The sequence below is a fragment of the Varroa destructor genome, unplaced genomic scaffold (assembly GCF_002443255.2).
Source record: "Varroa destructor unplaced genomic scaffold, Vdes_3.0 BEIS01000005.1, whole genome shotgun sequence".
NCBI classification, from domain to species: Eukaryota; Metazoa; Arthropoda; class Arachnida; order Mesostigmata; family Varroidae; genus Varroa; species Varroa destructor.
The window spans coordinates 7,784,573-7,799,094 of record NW_019211458.1 but is presented as its reverse complement, the minus strand read 5'-3'; the positions used below and the strand labels follow the sequence as shown (position 1 = coordinate 7,799,094).

General features: G+C 40.6%; 1 protein-coding gene and 1 long non-coding RNA gene across 4 annotated transcripts in view; one reads left to right on the top strand and one right to left on the bottom strand.

The window, feature by feature from the left end:
* LOC111250772 (uncharacterized) overlaps positions 1-14,522 on the bottom strand; it is a 40,890-nt gene that overhangs the window by 3,970 nt on the left and 22,398 nt on the right. The window contains exons 4-5 of one of the 2 annotated variants that reach the window (XR_015329396.1): positions 14,301-14,485; positions 11,652-11,842 (exon numbers count right to left, since the gene is read on the bottom strand). The exons of the other annotated variant lie outside the window; for it this stretch is intronic. This is a non-coding gene — a long non-coding RNA (uncharacterized LOC111250772). The remainder of the gene's footprint in view (positions 1-11,651; positions 11,843-14,300; positions 14,486-14,522) is intronic. 2 annotated transcript variants of the gene reach the window in all.
* The window catches only part of LOC111250771 (glutamate receptor ionotropic, kainate 2-like), a 112,674-nt gene that overhangs the window by 80,540 nt on the left and 17,612 nt on the right, over positions 1-14,522 (top strand). For both annotated transcript variants that reach the window (XM_086991621.1, XM_086991622.1), the window contains exons 9-10: positions 8,839-9,063; positions 11,621-11,845. In XM_086991621.1, coding sequence (XP_086847747.1) covers positions 8,839-9,063; positions 11,621-11,845 — 450 coding nt within the window. The remainder of the gene's footprint in view (positions 1-8,838; positions 9,064-11,620; positions 11,846-14,522) is intronic.

The window sequence follows — 14,522 nt, the reverse complement described above, 5'->3', positions numbered from 1 at the left end:
TTAAAATTGTGCAGTTTTAAGCGTAACTGTTATATGTACGCATAGTACTTTTTTTTTTCTAGAGGAAACGCTTTTTCCGAAATTGCCTCAATCTGGAATACTGACGCTATGCATTGTACAGTGTTACTTGTTCAAGCCATTTCATGTCTCCTGTGTCCTTCAAAGAGACGCAGCACATCGTCACGTTTCTAAAAACAAGTCACAGATGGCGCGCTTGTCGTCTTCATTCTATATTTATTGCACGTGTTTATTGCGCTATCCATATTACGCCGTTTGTTCCTTTTCTTTCCTACCTTCTGCTTTTGTATTCAGGCAACGGTGCCATGAACCCCCATCGGTCCGAGTGTGGATGCCACTGCGAGCGTTACCTTTTTTCCGACCCATCAAAAGATAGCACTGCAATGCCAATGCCTCTTCAAGGCTTCAGTCTGACCCAGTCAAAATTTTGCAACTACGTTTGATATATGTGCTGCTACATTATTGACGCTCCGATGAAACTACGTTTGATATGATCATGGAACATATTGAAATAGGTCTCCAATTATCTGCTTTGTTGAAAGCTCTTTGTCTCTCTGGTTTTCTCCCACTCGAAGATAGTTGTTGTAAAAATTCTGGTGAAATTTATCTATTACTTGTAGGCTGAAGTTAGGGAATGCTGATTCTGCACTATTTAAGTAAATACAGTTTTGGTCTATTTACATAAGTAGAAAATATTATTTTTATTAACTAAGCGATACTATTACCGTAAAATTTTGGTTAACTGAAAATTCTTGGCTCAAATGTCCATGCAAATTACCAGGTATGATTAAATATGGTAGATGATAGAAAAACGCATTATATATTGTTACTCGCTTTCTCTACATTTCAATTCCTATCCCTATCCTAACCTGCATCGTGTAATGATTCTACTTCATCAACCAATTTCAAAAATGCTAACGTGTTTCATTACGCTAGATACGTAGCTGTCCTACACTGAGTAAAAAACAAAAAAATACTCAACGATGACAGTGAAAACAAAAACAATCACTAGCCATAACTAATTCGCGATTGAGTGAACTTAGTTTACTGGTGGATATGAAATCTCTGACCGTCTGTTACGTTATTTAGAAGCTATATTTGGTCGAACCTCGTACTACACATTACCGGCGAAACAATGATCCCTTCGATTAATACAAAGTAAATATATCACATTTTAGTCTATAATCACCATTGCTGGACCAGTTCCATAGGATTGTCATGCGACAAACGGACGCTGTTCTTTATGGACGATTGCCGAATAAGTTATAAAACATTCGGACAAACTTGGCAGCCTTAGACTAAGTAGACTTTTCAAGTTTTGTGAACTAAACGTGTTGAAAGCCAATAGCCTAACGCAGAACCTGCTTTAGGACTATCGTGCGGAAAACATTGACAGACGCAGTTACTGGAAAGCACTGCGAAAAAAGACTTATTGGAATTTTACGAAATAATTAGGGCGAATAGGCGCGAACCAGGCACAGAGCTAGTTGAAGAATGGCTTCGACCATGGTAATGAACTGTCGCCACCTCGAAGGTATCAGGCCGGTCAGTTGTCAAAACTTTACCTTATCCCGTGCTCTTTCGCTCCCTGTTCTAAGCTCTGTCAGTTTTCTCTTATACTCTACTGCCATTGGAAGCTTTACTGGGGCACTCTACTGACTACTGTGAGTGCCTTTGCAGGTAAAGGAAATGGGTGTTCAATCGGTTGAAAGACGGCGGTTCGGCTGTGTTAGGCCAGGACGGCCTAGTTTTCCCCGACCCCCGGCGACAGGACTGTAGAGAACCACGTCATGGGTCTGGCAGGCCTGCTAAAAGCCCTAAGCTCACTGACCTCATTCGAGTTTTGGCCTCGTATTTGAGTTACAATTCAAACGGTAAATATCAATTTTAAAGGCATATCGATACACGCCGATTCGATCGACACATACGGGTAGTAGCGAAAACTGCTGGCACTGAACGGAAACAGATCTATGACGCCGTTTCTCCCATCTATAAGAAAACTTGTACGTGTTTGTGAATGTGTACTTGCATGTATACGGGTCCTGAATGGGCGGTCAAGGAGACCCTTGCAAATATGGCCTTTACACACTAAACGTACATAATATAGAATAGCATTAGTTACTGTAACGCTCGAAGATACATTCTGGTACCCCTCCTCCTTTTCTAACGCTTTTTTCCGTCTGTCATGATCACACTCGGCCATACGTACCCGCACAGCTTGCTGGCACTCCTTTCTCGCTGGGAAATAATCAATTACTGACTGGGTTTGCCGTACATCGGCGGCAGCGAAAGGGTCCGATATTCACCCTGTCGACAGAGTCGCTATTCAATGTGCTGCAGTGGAGGTCGATTGATATGGACGAAAGCAACGGGCCGAGAGTGTTACCTAAGCATATGTACTAAATATATACATAAATGTTGGGAAGAAAAAGAATCTGCATAGGAATTCAACGCAGACTCCGACCGACAGCAAGCTTGTACAGGACTTCCCTCTGGCCAACGAGTATTTTTTTGTCTGCTAACCCTTGGGTACCAGCTTGCACCTCACTTCGGTAAGTGAGCGGCAGCGGCAAAATCAGCCCTTAGCACATGCTTCTGCGGCCATTCATAGTTTGCTCGCTCTGGCTTACTGTGTCCGTCTCGTTATATCGAGATCTAAGTAAGAATCTAAACGGAATAACTTATATTTTCGTAGCAGTCGTTAAGCTGAGTGTAGAACATGGGCAGATGAGCAACACGCGAGATTCGTAAGTCTTTAGACGCCTGAGACACGTGTGGATTTACAGTATCATTATTTCCTGTACAGATCAATATACCATTTAGAGTCAAAATAGATTAGCTCCAAAAACTCTTATTTTGGCAATTGAATCATGATACATGTGTTGAATTACCTCCGAAGGCATACCCCAGCACAGATCGTAAACAGTCAATGCAGATTAGCTTATATTCCAGTCATTTGTCAATCGGTCTTGATTTTATAGTTGAAGAGTATTGGAGTTTCAGTAGGGATTGTTCGCTAGTATTATTTGATGGCTTTGTTTTAAACTCAGTCAAAATTGCGTATTAATACACATAGCAATGATATGGTCAATGTTAGCTAAAACGTTCCTAACGCCATCAGCACTTGCGGCAGAAGTACTTTCTTTACCATTATGAGTGGGCATGCATCGTCGAGATGTTACTTTTAACGACGATTACCTATCCTTGCTACAATGAGAGTACAATACATGTGAACGATTTCGTCAAAACTTCAGCTTCGTCACAATTTAACTTTTTAGCACACCATTGGCATCTGAAGCTACTTGAATTCCCAATGGAGACCCAATGAGCTGCCATACCTCATCTGGCACCAACATCGGATAAATCATGGAAGGACAATCGTGCATTCCAACCCGTGCAGGACAAAGTAAATTGACTCACGGTTAACGCATCTGTGTGTGGAGCCGCGATGGTAGCATTTCTCCAAATTATATAAATCACCACTGTGTAGAAGCAATGGAAGAGTCTAACGAAAGCGGCTACAGGCTATCATCAACTGTATCTTTGCCTATAATGATTGTACGGCATCGGTGATAGCCGGACGAAGGAACGGTAACAATTGCGTTTCTCGCTACGAGAAAGGTTCATAACGAAGGATGTGGAAGAAAAGTATGCCAAATTACGACAACCCTGCCCTTCGTCTAGTCTTTCACTAACTCACCTCATTTTCAGCTCGGCTCGAGCTGCACGTACAACGAGAAACTGGCCTAGAATAAATACTGGATAGAAACTATAACTTTCGCTATATACATATAAGTATATATCATTTTTTTTTACGCAAACGGGATGGCAATCGCACCGTCAGCCTGTCCTCTTCTCCGATTCAGGTGTGTATAATCCTCCGAGCCGCGTGTTTCCACGGCGGCACAACCGTGGTCCAGTTGCCTAGCAATAATCATGCTTGGTGCCGGTCGTGCTTGCTGCCAGGCAGCTTCATAATCAGAACGGCGTGCTCTTTTCCCCGAGCAGATTTACTTTATGAGAAGATTACCCGCGCAGCATAACGGTGGTTCGTTCGTTCGCCCATCGGTCCGTCCCACTGTCCTAGTACACGCGCGTTATACCACTCCTCAATGAGGCCTGCTTCTCTATGGCTTTTCTATGCGGATACGTTCTCCAGCAAAGTGCGGGGCGGTATAAGGTGCATTGGGAGTCCGTCACATGATCGTAGTAGAAGCTATGTGGCATGTATTATGTGATCCATAATATAAACAGTATGTCTGCCTTCCGCTTTGGTTTGGGTAAGTGGCTCGTAAAAGAGTCAGTCGTTAATCATCTCCCTTAGCGCTGCGTTCTTGAAAAGAAAACAACAGCGAGGAGTATATTCAGTAGAAGGAATGTCCTAAAGAAGGTCGAGGAGCAGCAGGTAGGCTGATAAATGGAGAACGGACAGCTGTCGTACAGGTGCGATGGCTGAAAGGCTGTTAGACAAATAATAGAAAGGCGTTAGTAACTCAATATAAAGCTGCAAGAGATTAATAGAAAAAGTAACCGCCAGGACGAGGTAATAATTGCGAAAGCTTTAGTTTCACAGTGTGTGCTAGCAGATTTGACAGTATGTTTGATACATGTTCACACACATAAAACGGCCACCTTCGAATCAAGGTCTGAAGCTATTCACGCGTTGCAATCCATCTGAATATTTCTGAAATAACCCGATTAGTTTATTAGGGATGATCTTAATCATTATTACGGGTCATTCGAAAGCTTCTGCACGCGGTAGACGGCTGTAAGACATTTCAACATTTAATTGAGATGTCAGATTAAAAAATAGTTTGGGAATCAGTAAGTGCGCATGAGAACATCTCCAATTATAGTCATACTTAATACTGACAAATCAATAGGTAAAAAAGCGAAATTTTCTGGGTTTCAATCAGTACCAAGGCCATCTACGTTGTCTCATGGCCAGAAACGTTGACGAGGCTAACTTAATATATTTCCCTAAGATTTAGATCGGCATCAAAGGGTGCTCGTTTCCGTAAAATGTTGGATTGCGTTGAATAAATCAATTCTAGGTGTAATAAAAATATATAGATGAACATTATCATTTACGTCACAGTCGCAGGGTAAATTCTAATCACGAATTGTTGTTTAAAATTTTTCTGGAAAATCCTTTTCAAACGTCAACGATATCGCAGAAATTAATATGTATGACCGAACATCTTCGAGAGAAGCTTCAAATAGCTCTGACATACTTCATAACATCTTTCAATGGCGACGCTCCATAACGCAATATAAGGCATCATAATAGCTTGCATATCTCGAGAAATGCCATTAACGGCTGCAGGCGTACTGATTGCCTGCTTATATGTACCACTGCATACGTTATGATAAAATAGGGAAAAACTTACATTGGAATAGACAGACAAGTTGCTTCCCTTGAATAAAACGTATCTACGGATGGGAACGACTAGTAATAGTTTAGTGTTGCTATATACTTAGTGAATATTTCAGTTTCCGTGAAACTGTCCTTCAAGTTTCTTACAGACCGACGGTTGCTATATTACAAGACAAATTACCAGCAGCGTCACAGGCCATGATACTCAAATACTCGTGAATCTAGTGCCATCGTAATGAAAAATAATTTGAAGACTTGTCCCTGTCAATAATGTAGTGATACTTTTACTTTTATACTAAACAGCTGTGTGGGTCGTACCTTTTACGTACATGCTACAGCAAGCTATTAGGTGACGAAACTGAATATGTATGATATTAATGTAGTCTTACTGCTAAACCATTCTTATATAAGTCTAACATTGGATTAGAGCTTTCGTTTACAGATCTGCCCCCCAGCCCCCTCTACCCCAGCCCGCAGGGCACACGGCGATTTTACGTAGAGCCGGCTGATTAAACGTATCAGTTAAATCCACGCTATACAGTAGTATGTGTTCTGCATACAAATGATCATCTGGAAAAATTAATTGGTAATGGTGCCTTTGCCTTATCTACGGTAGGTTGATGCGCTTCTCCATGGCCAAAAATCTTCTTCCAACCTTCCAAAAACCTCAAGCCAGTCGAGGTTCGCCCCTCTTGAATAACCCTAAACCTTGCTACCTCCCAGGGTATATTTCACCGTTCATTCTTGCCTGTGCCTGTTGTAGTGCCAACCGGCTCTATAGATTAGCTATCTATTAAATCCACTTGATTTTTTTTGCCAGAATTTTCTAAAACTGCCTTGACAAAACAGGTCTACTTTTCTTCCTGCACTATACGTATTTGAATCTTTGGGTAAAATCGATCTAAATGGAACATTTAGAAACTGGTAAGTTGATAAAAAATAACAAGTGTTAAAGCTAAATAAGATACTCTCACATGAACTTCGGCAGCTGTAATAAATAATTTGCGTCAGTTCATCGTGGCCTTTTGCTAACTCGAGAAAAAAAACTTTGTGGTTTTTTTTTTTACAGCACTGTATCTATAAAAGGCTTTATAATAATAAAGGACACGTTTTCCATTCCGTGACTTGATTCAGGTTTACGCTCGCAGTTAGGGTTACATCAGTAGTAGCATTTGCATGCAATTCTCCAAGAACTTACGGTTCGTTTCCATAACAAGACTATAAAGCGCTCCAAACCAATTTAAAGTATACCACCTCTAAAGCTGCAAGTCTAAAAAAAATGATTATTGTAAATTGTTAGCGTTCGTTTCACGACTACTGCAATTCCGCTCCAGCTACTCCTGTAGTTGCTAGGTTTCTTCGACGTGCGTCTGTCTGCGCCTCTGTGCGAATAGGCGTGCATGTGGGCGCGTTCATAAGGTTGACGAATTCCATTCTCGGTGTTACTACCCCGTGTTACTGGTGGCCCTTTTCTCAGTCACATCACTCGTGGAGACGCGAAACATGGGGCGGTCAGCTGAAGTCGTTACCGGCTTGTTCCGAGTTGTTTTACTTCTACTCGACGTAGACAACGAATTTGCTCCGTCTTCGACATTCCCCAATGCACCTTCTCGGTTTATCGGCCACGCAGTCTTACTCTGTTTCATTCCACGCGTCTTGTATCGGTCGCGGGAAGACGGCATCAGCTGTACGTGTAAAGCCAATGTATGGACTATGGGCTACTATCTGTATGCTACGTACCTCCTAGAAGAAATCGGTAGTATATATATACACTTTTAAATCGACCTTTGTAGGTAATGGCCAGCGAAGTATTTATAGTGGCATCTTTTTAAACACGCGTGAGGTAAAAATTTTTTTCGTTCACCGGAAGTAGGAATTGCAAATCGAGGCCAGCTCTCTGGACAGAAAAGCATCGGTCAAAGTCAGGGGGGGGGGGGGGGCGACTGCGTACGGATAGCCCTGCCTGTTCTGCGCCTTGTTTTTTATTGGTGTCGGTGCTGCTGGTACAAAATCTATTACCGCTTACGCCTTCCGTTTTATCTCGTTGCATTGCTTGTCGTTTTCGGGCTCGTGTTCTCACGGTCTCGAATAGCTATCCGAGGTCATCCCCGAGCAATTTGCCATACCAACGAGCATTTCCATATGAGGACACAAACTTGCTGGGTTCTACCCTTACGCTGTTCTCGTATTTTTTCCTCCACTGCCTGTTTCCCATAGCACTGCAGCAAGCACTTTATCGCTTATTTCCCTCCACGAAAGCTAATTGAGTTTTCTGTACTTGTGTTGCCATTGTCGCTGGAGTACTTTTGCTAGCTTAAATGTACCTCGTGCTTTCTTTCTTCCCGAGGGGTAATCGTACCCCTAGAGGCAGTTTGCTTGAACTAGTCTATACTGCCACAGTACTAATGAAAGTTGGGTATGCACTATGCCTCCGCTAAACCGATAGGCGTCCCAAGCAGCTTTTTGGTATCGGCATAGCAACGATTCCACGAAGCTCAGAATGGCAACAGAGAAAATAAAAAGGCAGGCAGTACTAAATGCGTGTAACAATACCGTATGCGTGATTGAACTGCAGACAACGCGCTTATTTTTTTGCATTAGTGCTATTATTATTTGCGCCTGGTTGCGTCTGCCTTAGGTGGCGCTGTGTGTATATGACAATACAAGGCCCAATGATCTGTCATTGCATCTACATACACAAATGCCCCGTTGGGCCATTTAGCTCTGAGTGAGTTTAACTGTGCTAATACGATCGCGTTACGGCCCCCTTGAGATATGTGTAACATTTTGATCAACTACGACACCTCTTACCGCCTTACTTAAGCCTGTAGAGTCTCGAACTGCCTTCCAACGCGTGTCATCTGCCTACTGATCAACCATTTTGGCAACAGCTACTTTAAATAAATCCCTTGTGTTAATTTATTCGCCGTTATAATTATTCTATTCGGCGACGTAATCGTTCATTTTCCTTCGATTCTGTCAAACAAAGGAAAATAGGGGGCAAAGTTGGTCACGTCCAGTCTATAAACGTGAAGTCAACGAAGAGCAGATACTTACTACCACGATTTCATTCTTTTGCCTTCTATTTGTAATTTCATGAAAAGAACCCCACCAAAAGACAATTAATACGAACAACCATTAAAATGGCTATGTATTAAGGCTAAACAACATCACTGGATTCGCTAGTGATATTTTGAATCCTGAAACTAATTCGGTAGTCAATAATAAAATTAATCTTATATGCCGGCATATAGACTTGGCGATGATCGGTTACATTGCTCATGTCTAACTAGTAGTTTGCTCTGGCCTTTAAATAGGCTACAATATGAAAATAAGTGTTAAGGGTAAACACCACATAACGCGATGGTCAGTCTTCTAGCACTTGTACATGAAGCGATGTGCCCGTAAAGCTTTACTGTGTTTGTACTCCCGCTTTTTTGCAGACAGCGGAGGCTCTGCTGTATGACGCAGTCAGCTTGGTTGCAGCGGGCGTAGAGGCTCTCCTGGAGAAGGATAAAGAGGCCGCGAAGGATAACAAAGCCGCTAAAGGCAAGGACAACAGCAAGGACAAGGACTTAAGGGCGGGCCCGTTGGTCCTTTCGCAGCTTGACTGCAACCGGAGCGCGCACTGGGAGCACGGCAAAGCCCTGCTTGAGGCCATCAAAGGGGTAAGAAGGATCCGTAGCCCGACAAAATAATAGTAGCTATTGTGTCACTCTGCTGAGGTGGCGCGGCCAAGTGCGGCTCTGCTTGAGCGCTCAGGGGAGGCCAGAACAGCCAGAGGTCACTGGTATGCTTAATTTGTTAACGTAATTTCCTTTATTATTTATCGTACTATTACATAGCTTTCATTATGGTTTAGTAGTAGAATTACTGTTTATAAACAGCTCCTAAACTCAACAAGCGTTTTTGTCCTATTCCTCTTTTTGCCTAGAGACAGTTGTTTTTCCAGTCGGTGTTGGTAATGAAATATTTGTGGTACTCCGAGAAGTGTTATGGAGACCTGTTGTTTATGAAGAGTTACATTATATGAAGTATGTTTCTCAACGGCGTACATTGATATCTAAAATAAACGATGGTAACGCTTTATGATGATTGTTCCTCCAACAATCGTTGATGGCAATTCTTTTGCTAATAAAAAAAAAACAGCATGGGACTAATCACACGTATTACGACTGGCTCAGTACAACGGGAATATATAAAATTGGAAATTCGTAATTAACGTAAATTCAACTTGCGTAACAGGACCTCTGTAAAGCTCAAATGTTAACTTTTACCGTTTACATTTGAGTAGTTCCATTGCATATCATAGCAATGGAATGAAATCTATACTTTGTGCTTCGAGAAAAGATATGATTTAAAGGACTCTTTCGCAAACACATTAAATAAAGATAACTGAGTTATAAACCTTGTAAGTTGTTATTTTTAATTAATAGACTTTTTAGTAATTCGATTGTCTGCATAATGTGCACATTTGATTTCAGCTTTTTTGACACTGAACCCTTAAATTATAGACAGATTCGGTCAAATGAACTCGTTACTCTAGAGGTGTCTGTGTGATCCTGTCACTACTGAAGAATAGAGCCATCGTAGAACAAAAACAATCAGTATCTTCTCAGTGGGTAAATATACACGCACACCTCTTTGTGAAGACTTCTTGTCGTCTTATCTGCGGCTGTTCTGGCGCTAGTAGATAATAGCGTTTCTGAGGAGTCACTCAAGGCTCCCCTATCAAACAACATCCATACACTACGTCCGCTGGTGTTTTCATTATCGGTTTGTTCTACAAGAACTAAGGTCACTATACGCATCTGATATTTTGTATGTTCTTCCATCGAAGACTGTCGGTTGAGACGAGAGGCATATTACTATTCGAAACAAGTTACGTGCCTGGAAAGGTATGTTCAATTACGTGCGAATGGCTTTCCCGACATTAAAATTGATCGGTTGGAAAAAACCAATTACATAGTTATGCCTCGACAAAACTAAATTCTGCCCTTGCTAATATAACGACGTAGCACTAATATAATAATAAGAGAATGATGTAAGAAAATAAGTGATTGAACAACGTTACGTTAGTATGCCAAGGTTTTTGCCTAACATAAGTTGAGCAATGAGGAACTAATTATTAGTAAGCCGTTCATAAATTGTCTAACACACATGTTAATAGGTCAAAAATGTTTCACAGACGTGGAAGATAGATAATTTTCCATTGGGTTTATATATACGCTCCTTTGCAGAAAATAGTCTCTATGCAGCAAAATCGTATTGGACTTTTTCTTTAAGACATATACACGTGAAGACGACCCATAAGACAAACAATTTACTTGTAGCTGAGAAAATCATACATTTCAAGAAGCAGTATGCTGGAAATAGGGTATTTTTTAGTGGCCGCTGAAAGCACAGATAATTGCAATATCTGCAGTATAATTTTAGCGGCGAACAGTGCGGATTGTTTCGCTTAGGGCTTTGAATCTTTTATTTTTTTCAATATATACAATATTCTTTTAGCTCATACTTGAAATATTTAACCTTGTAATAACTAGTAATAATAGGTTGGTCTATCGTGCTCTGTTATAGACGACTGAGCAGAACACTTAAGGAAGAATTGAATTAACCATACCAGGAGGAATGTCCGGAAAAATAATTTCTAACTCGTGTGTATATATATTCTCTGAGCACTTGACACTCGAGTTTGCTGTACACAATTTAGGTTACATACTATAGTGGCTAAACTGTGTTGTAAATTAGATAGTCTTGCACATCAGGAAAAACATAGTTTCTTGTCGTTCGGCGACCCTTGGCCGGGAACGCCTCAGCATTTTCGACTCCAGGGTTTTTTTTTTTTGATACTAATGCGAGAGTGATGAAATGCGCGCACTCAGCGTCGTAGCCGCGAAACTCCCGTGGGCCCTCGTTACTATTCGGTAGCTTTTTCCTCTCATAAAAATCACTCCCTCTTCTAACCCGGATCTTTAACGGGGTGATCGCCGGGTGTGAATCGGGTGTTCGCCGATGAAATATCCAATGATAAGATCCAAGCTCGCAATTTATACCATACTGGCTTATGGTACCAGCCTCACAACTGCCTTAGTCGTCACTGAGATGACCTTTGTTAAACATGTTTGTCTTGAATGCATCTGGGTATTTATATGGTACGAATGATTTATAGTACCTGACTGTATACAGAATATCGAGATCCTATACTCTTCTTATCTATTCTAGGCGCGAATCCGGGGGCTGAGTGGGGACTTACGTTTGAACCGTCGCACTGGGACACGAGACGAGTTCGGCCTGGACGTCGTGGAGCTCAAATACACGGGGCTAAAAAAGATTGCTTCATGGAGCCCGCGAGAGGGTCTCAAGCTTAATGCTGCCAATCGCACTGAACAGGAAGCGGACCTCAGCCGAACGCTCGAAGGAATGACCTTGCGAGTTGTAACCGTGCTTGTAAGTGCAGCAATTTAACGCAATATTGTTGTTAAAAAATAAGTTGAGAAATATTTCTACACTTTTATTAAATCGACGAGTAGAATAAACTAAGAAATACTCAGTACTATTTCTAAAATATTAAGTTATATAATAAAATCGTAAAATGTATATATATATATATATATATATATATATATATATATAGTATTGCGTCTGTTTGTTTGTTTGCTTGCATTCTATCTCTCAAATTCGCATCGGTTTCGTTTAGTAATCTGAACAGGCTGATTTCTAATGATTTGTTTTTGAAGCAGTCCCTTTCTCCGATAGAGAGCGAAGCTAGTCATTTTTGGGATCTGTTCAACAACCGTTAAGATTTTCTGAAGTATTCATGCTAGAAAGTGTTTTTCAAGCACTCTAGCACGGGCACAACATTATTTTTACAAGTAGTTTCCGCTATTCGACATATTTCTATCATCCGGCAGTAAAATACTGATCGTCATTGAAATACTTCGTAATTGCTAAAATTGTTGAAATAGACAAATGCTTTGTTCCGAAGGACAGTTTCTTTCCCTTGTACGAAGGTGTAATTATACTGGTTGGTAGATAGTTGAAAGGGTTGATGAAAGCAAAACTGTTTTGCCATATATGGTTTATGTTCCTTGATAGAATGAATACTGTTTTCCGGAGAGATTTTTCTTTCTCGCATAGATAGAGTGCAATACAATTTCAACAAGTTCACTCTTTCTTTTCAACAACCATTGGCTAAATAGTGCTTCATCTAAGTATATATTGCTCGATTGTTTCATAGGAAAGGCTTCCTTTTTTCATAATGCCGTTTTTCATAAAAGCTGATTTATTTTTGGCAGTTTACTTGAAACCGTTAAGATGTCCTGAAAGGACCACATTAGAAAGGTGTTCGTTTCTCATGTTTTGAAAAACAGATTCAACGCTAAGTCTACGCCGGTCCTTCGGACACTTCCTTCCTTTATAGGAACCGTGATGCGCATTTGGTCAGTGAAATATATCTTAACTATACGGTCCATATCAGCAGGTTTATAGAAAACTTCTTAAAAGAAAAAGAAACGTTGTTAATATCATCATATAATTATAACGAATACGAAATTCAAATCAGGAACATTCTAGTGGAAGGTCAGGATGAATGAAGCTATAGACCGAATCAAAGGTAATAATAACGGGATGGAAGCAGCGGTTCTCAAGCATATCGGAATCGCAAAGATGTAGGTTTGTAATAATTTGTTAGGTTAGGTGTGAATCTGTATTGGGGCCTTAGGGACGTCCCATGATTTAGGTTTAAGCCTGAACATAGACACACTTCATTTCGTAGTGGGAACCAGCCATCTGATTGAATGTCTAACGGCGATACCGGACGGAAAACTCGAAGCCTTGAGAATTTTATTGTAAGACAACTAAAATTCATTCGTGTTAAATAAGCGAACGAAGTAACTTCAAAAGAGTGCGGGCAAGTTATCGCAATGTTATGATTGTTGCTATATGCTATGTTAAGTTAAGTAAAAGAATCAAAGTAATCAAGTCAAAGGTAGAAAAGCGGATTGGCGGCCCGAGAGTCTAGCTAATCGATATCAACAGGAAGTTGGTACTGATATATTTCAAACGCTCTGAATCACCGTGAGACTCTGATTTGTTAAATATAGAGTTTGACTAGATGCTATTCGGGCGTTAATATATGTGAAAATAATTAAACTAAATATGAAATTAAGCTTTCATATGATGTCTTCAATTTACTGGAGAATTAAGTTCTCCGAAATAAGTATACATCGACGCTGAGCGCGAAGGAGAAAGTTTTTTAAAAAGAAAATCTACTAGCAGAAATGACCCTTTACGGTCGTAGCTCTCACGAACCAAACATGACCTTGGCATAATAGTTCCTTTATATACTTCGCGCTTTATACTTGAGATTCGTATACCTGTTGCTATTTTCCTAAAATGGGTGCTAGTTTAGCGATAGATTACACTCCGATAAGAAATTGAAACACTGAACCCATACGATTCCTAGAAATGACCATCTGAATTCTCAAAGATTCAGAGAAGCTCTATGGGCATGGAAATGCCATCTTGAGTGCATGTTGGCTGTAGGATTTACCTTGAGTATGAAATCACGCCGTGTTCCAAAATCTTTGACAAAATGAATTGTGTTTTTCTAGCAGGAATATAACCAAGTGTATGAGAATAGGAGTATCTCGTAGCGTATAAGATTCTTACAATCTTCATGGAACATGATGAACTTTTCCAACTATGACGACAACGATGAACTTCATAGCTTTGAGAAAACATTCGTCCCACTGATGGCAGAACTTGAACTTAAAAAAAAAACTCCACAACTTACACGTATTAGTACCTAATACGTGTAAGTTATGCGTCATTAGTAACAAGTTTAATTTTACCGCTGAAAGCAATAATAATAAAATGTCTAAATTTAGTTATTTTACCTCACCTTCAGCTATTTTATGGTAGCGTCTCTAATGGCCACAGGCTGAACAGAGCAGAATCCTTCTGCTCCTGAACTGCATCTTCTCGATGGTCCTTTTGTTATACGATGCTATAAGTACAACTAGGGTTGGTTACCCCTGCTAGTTTGTTTTCTGCGTTAAGCTGCCACAGTAAACGTCTGAAATTTTCCTAGAAATAGATTAGTATCCGGCTGTTCAAAGAAGCT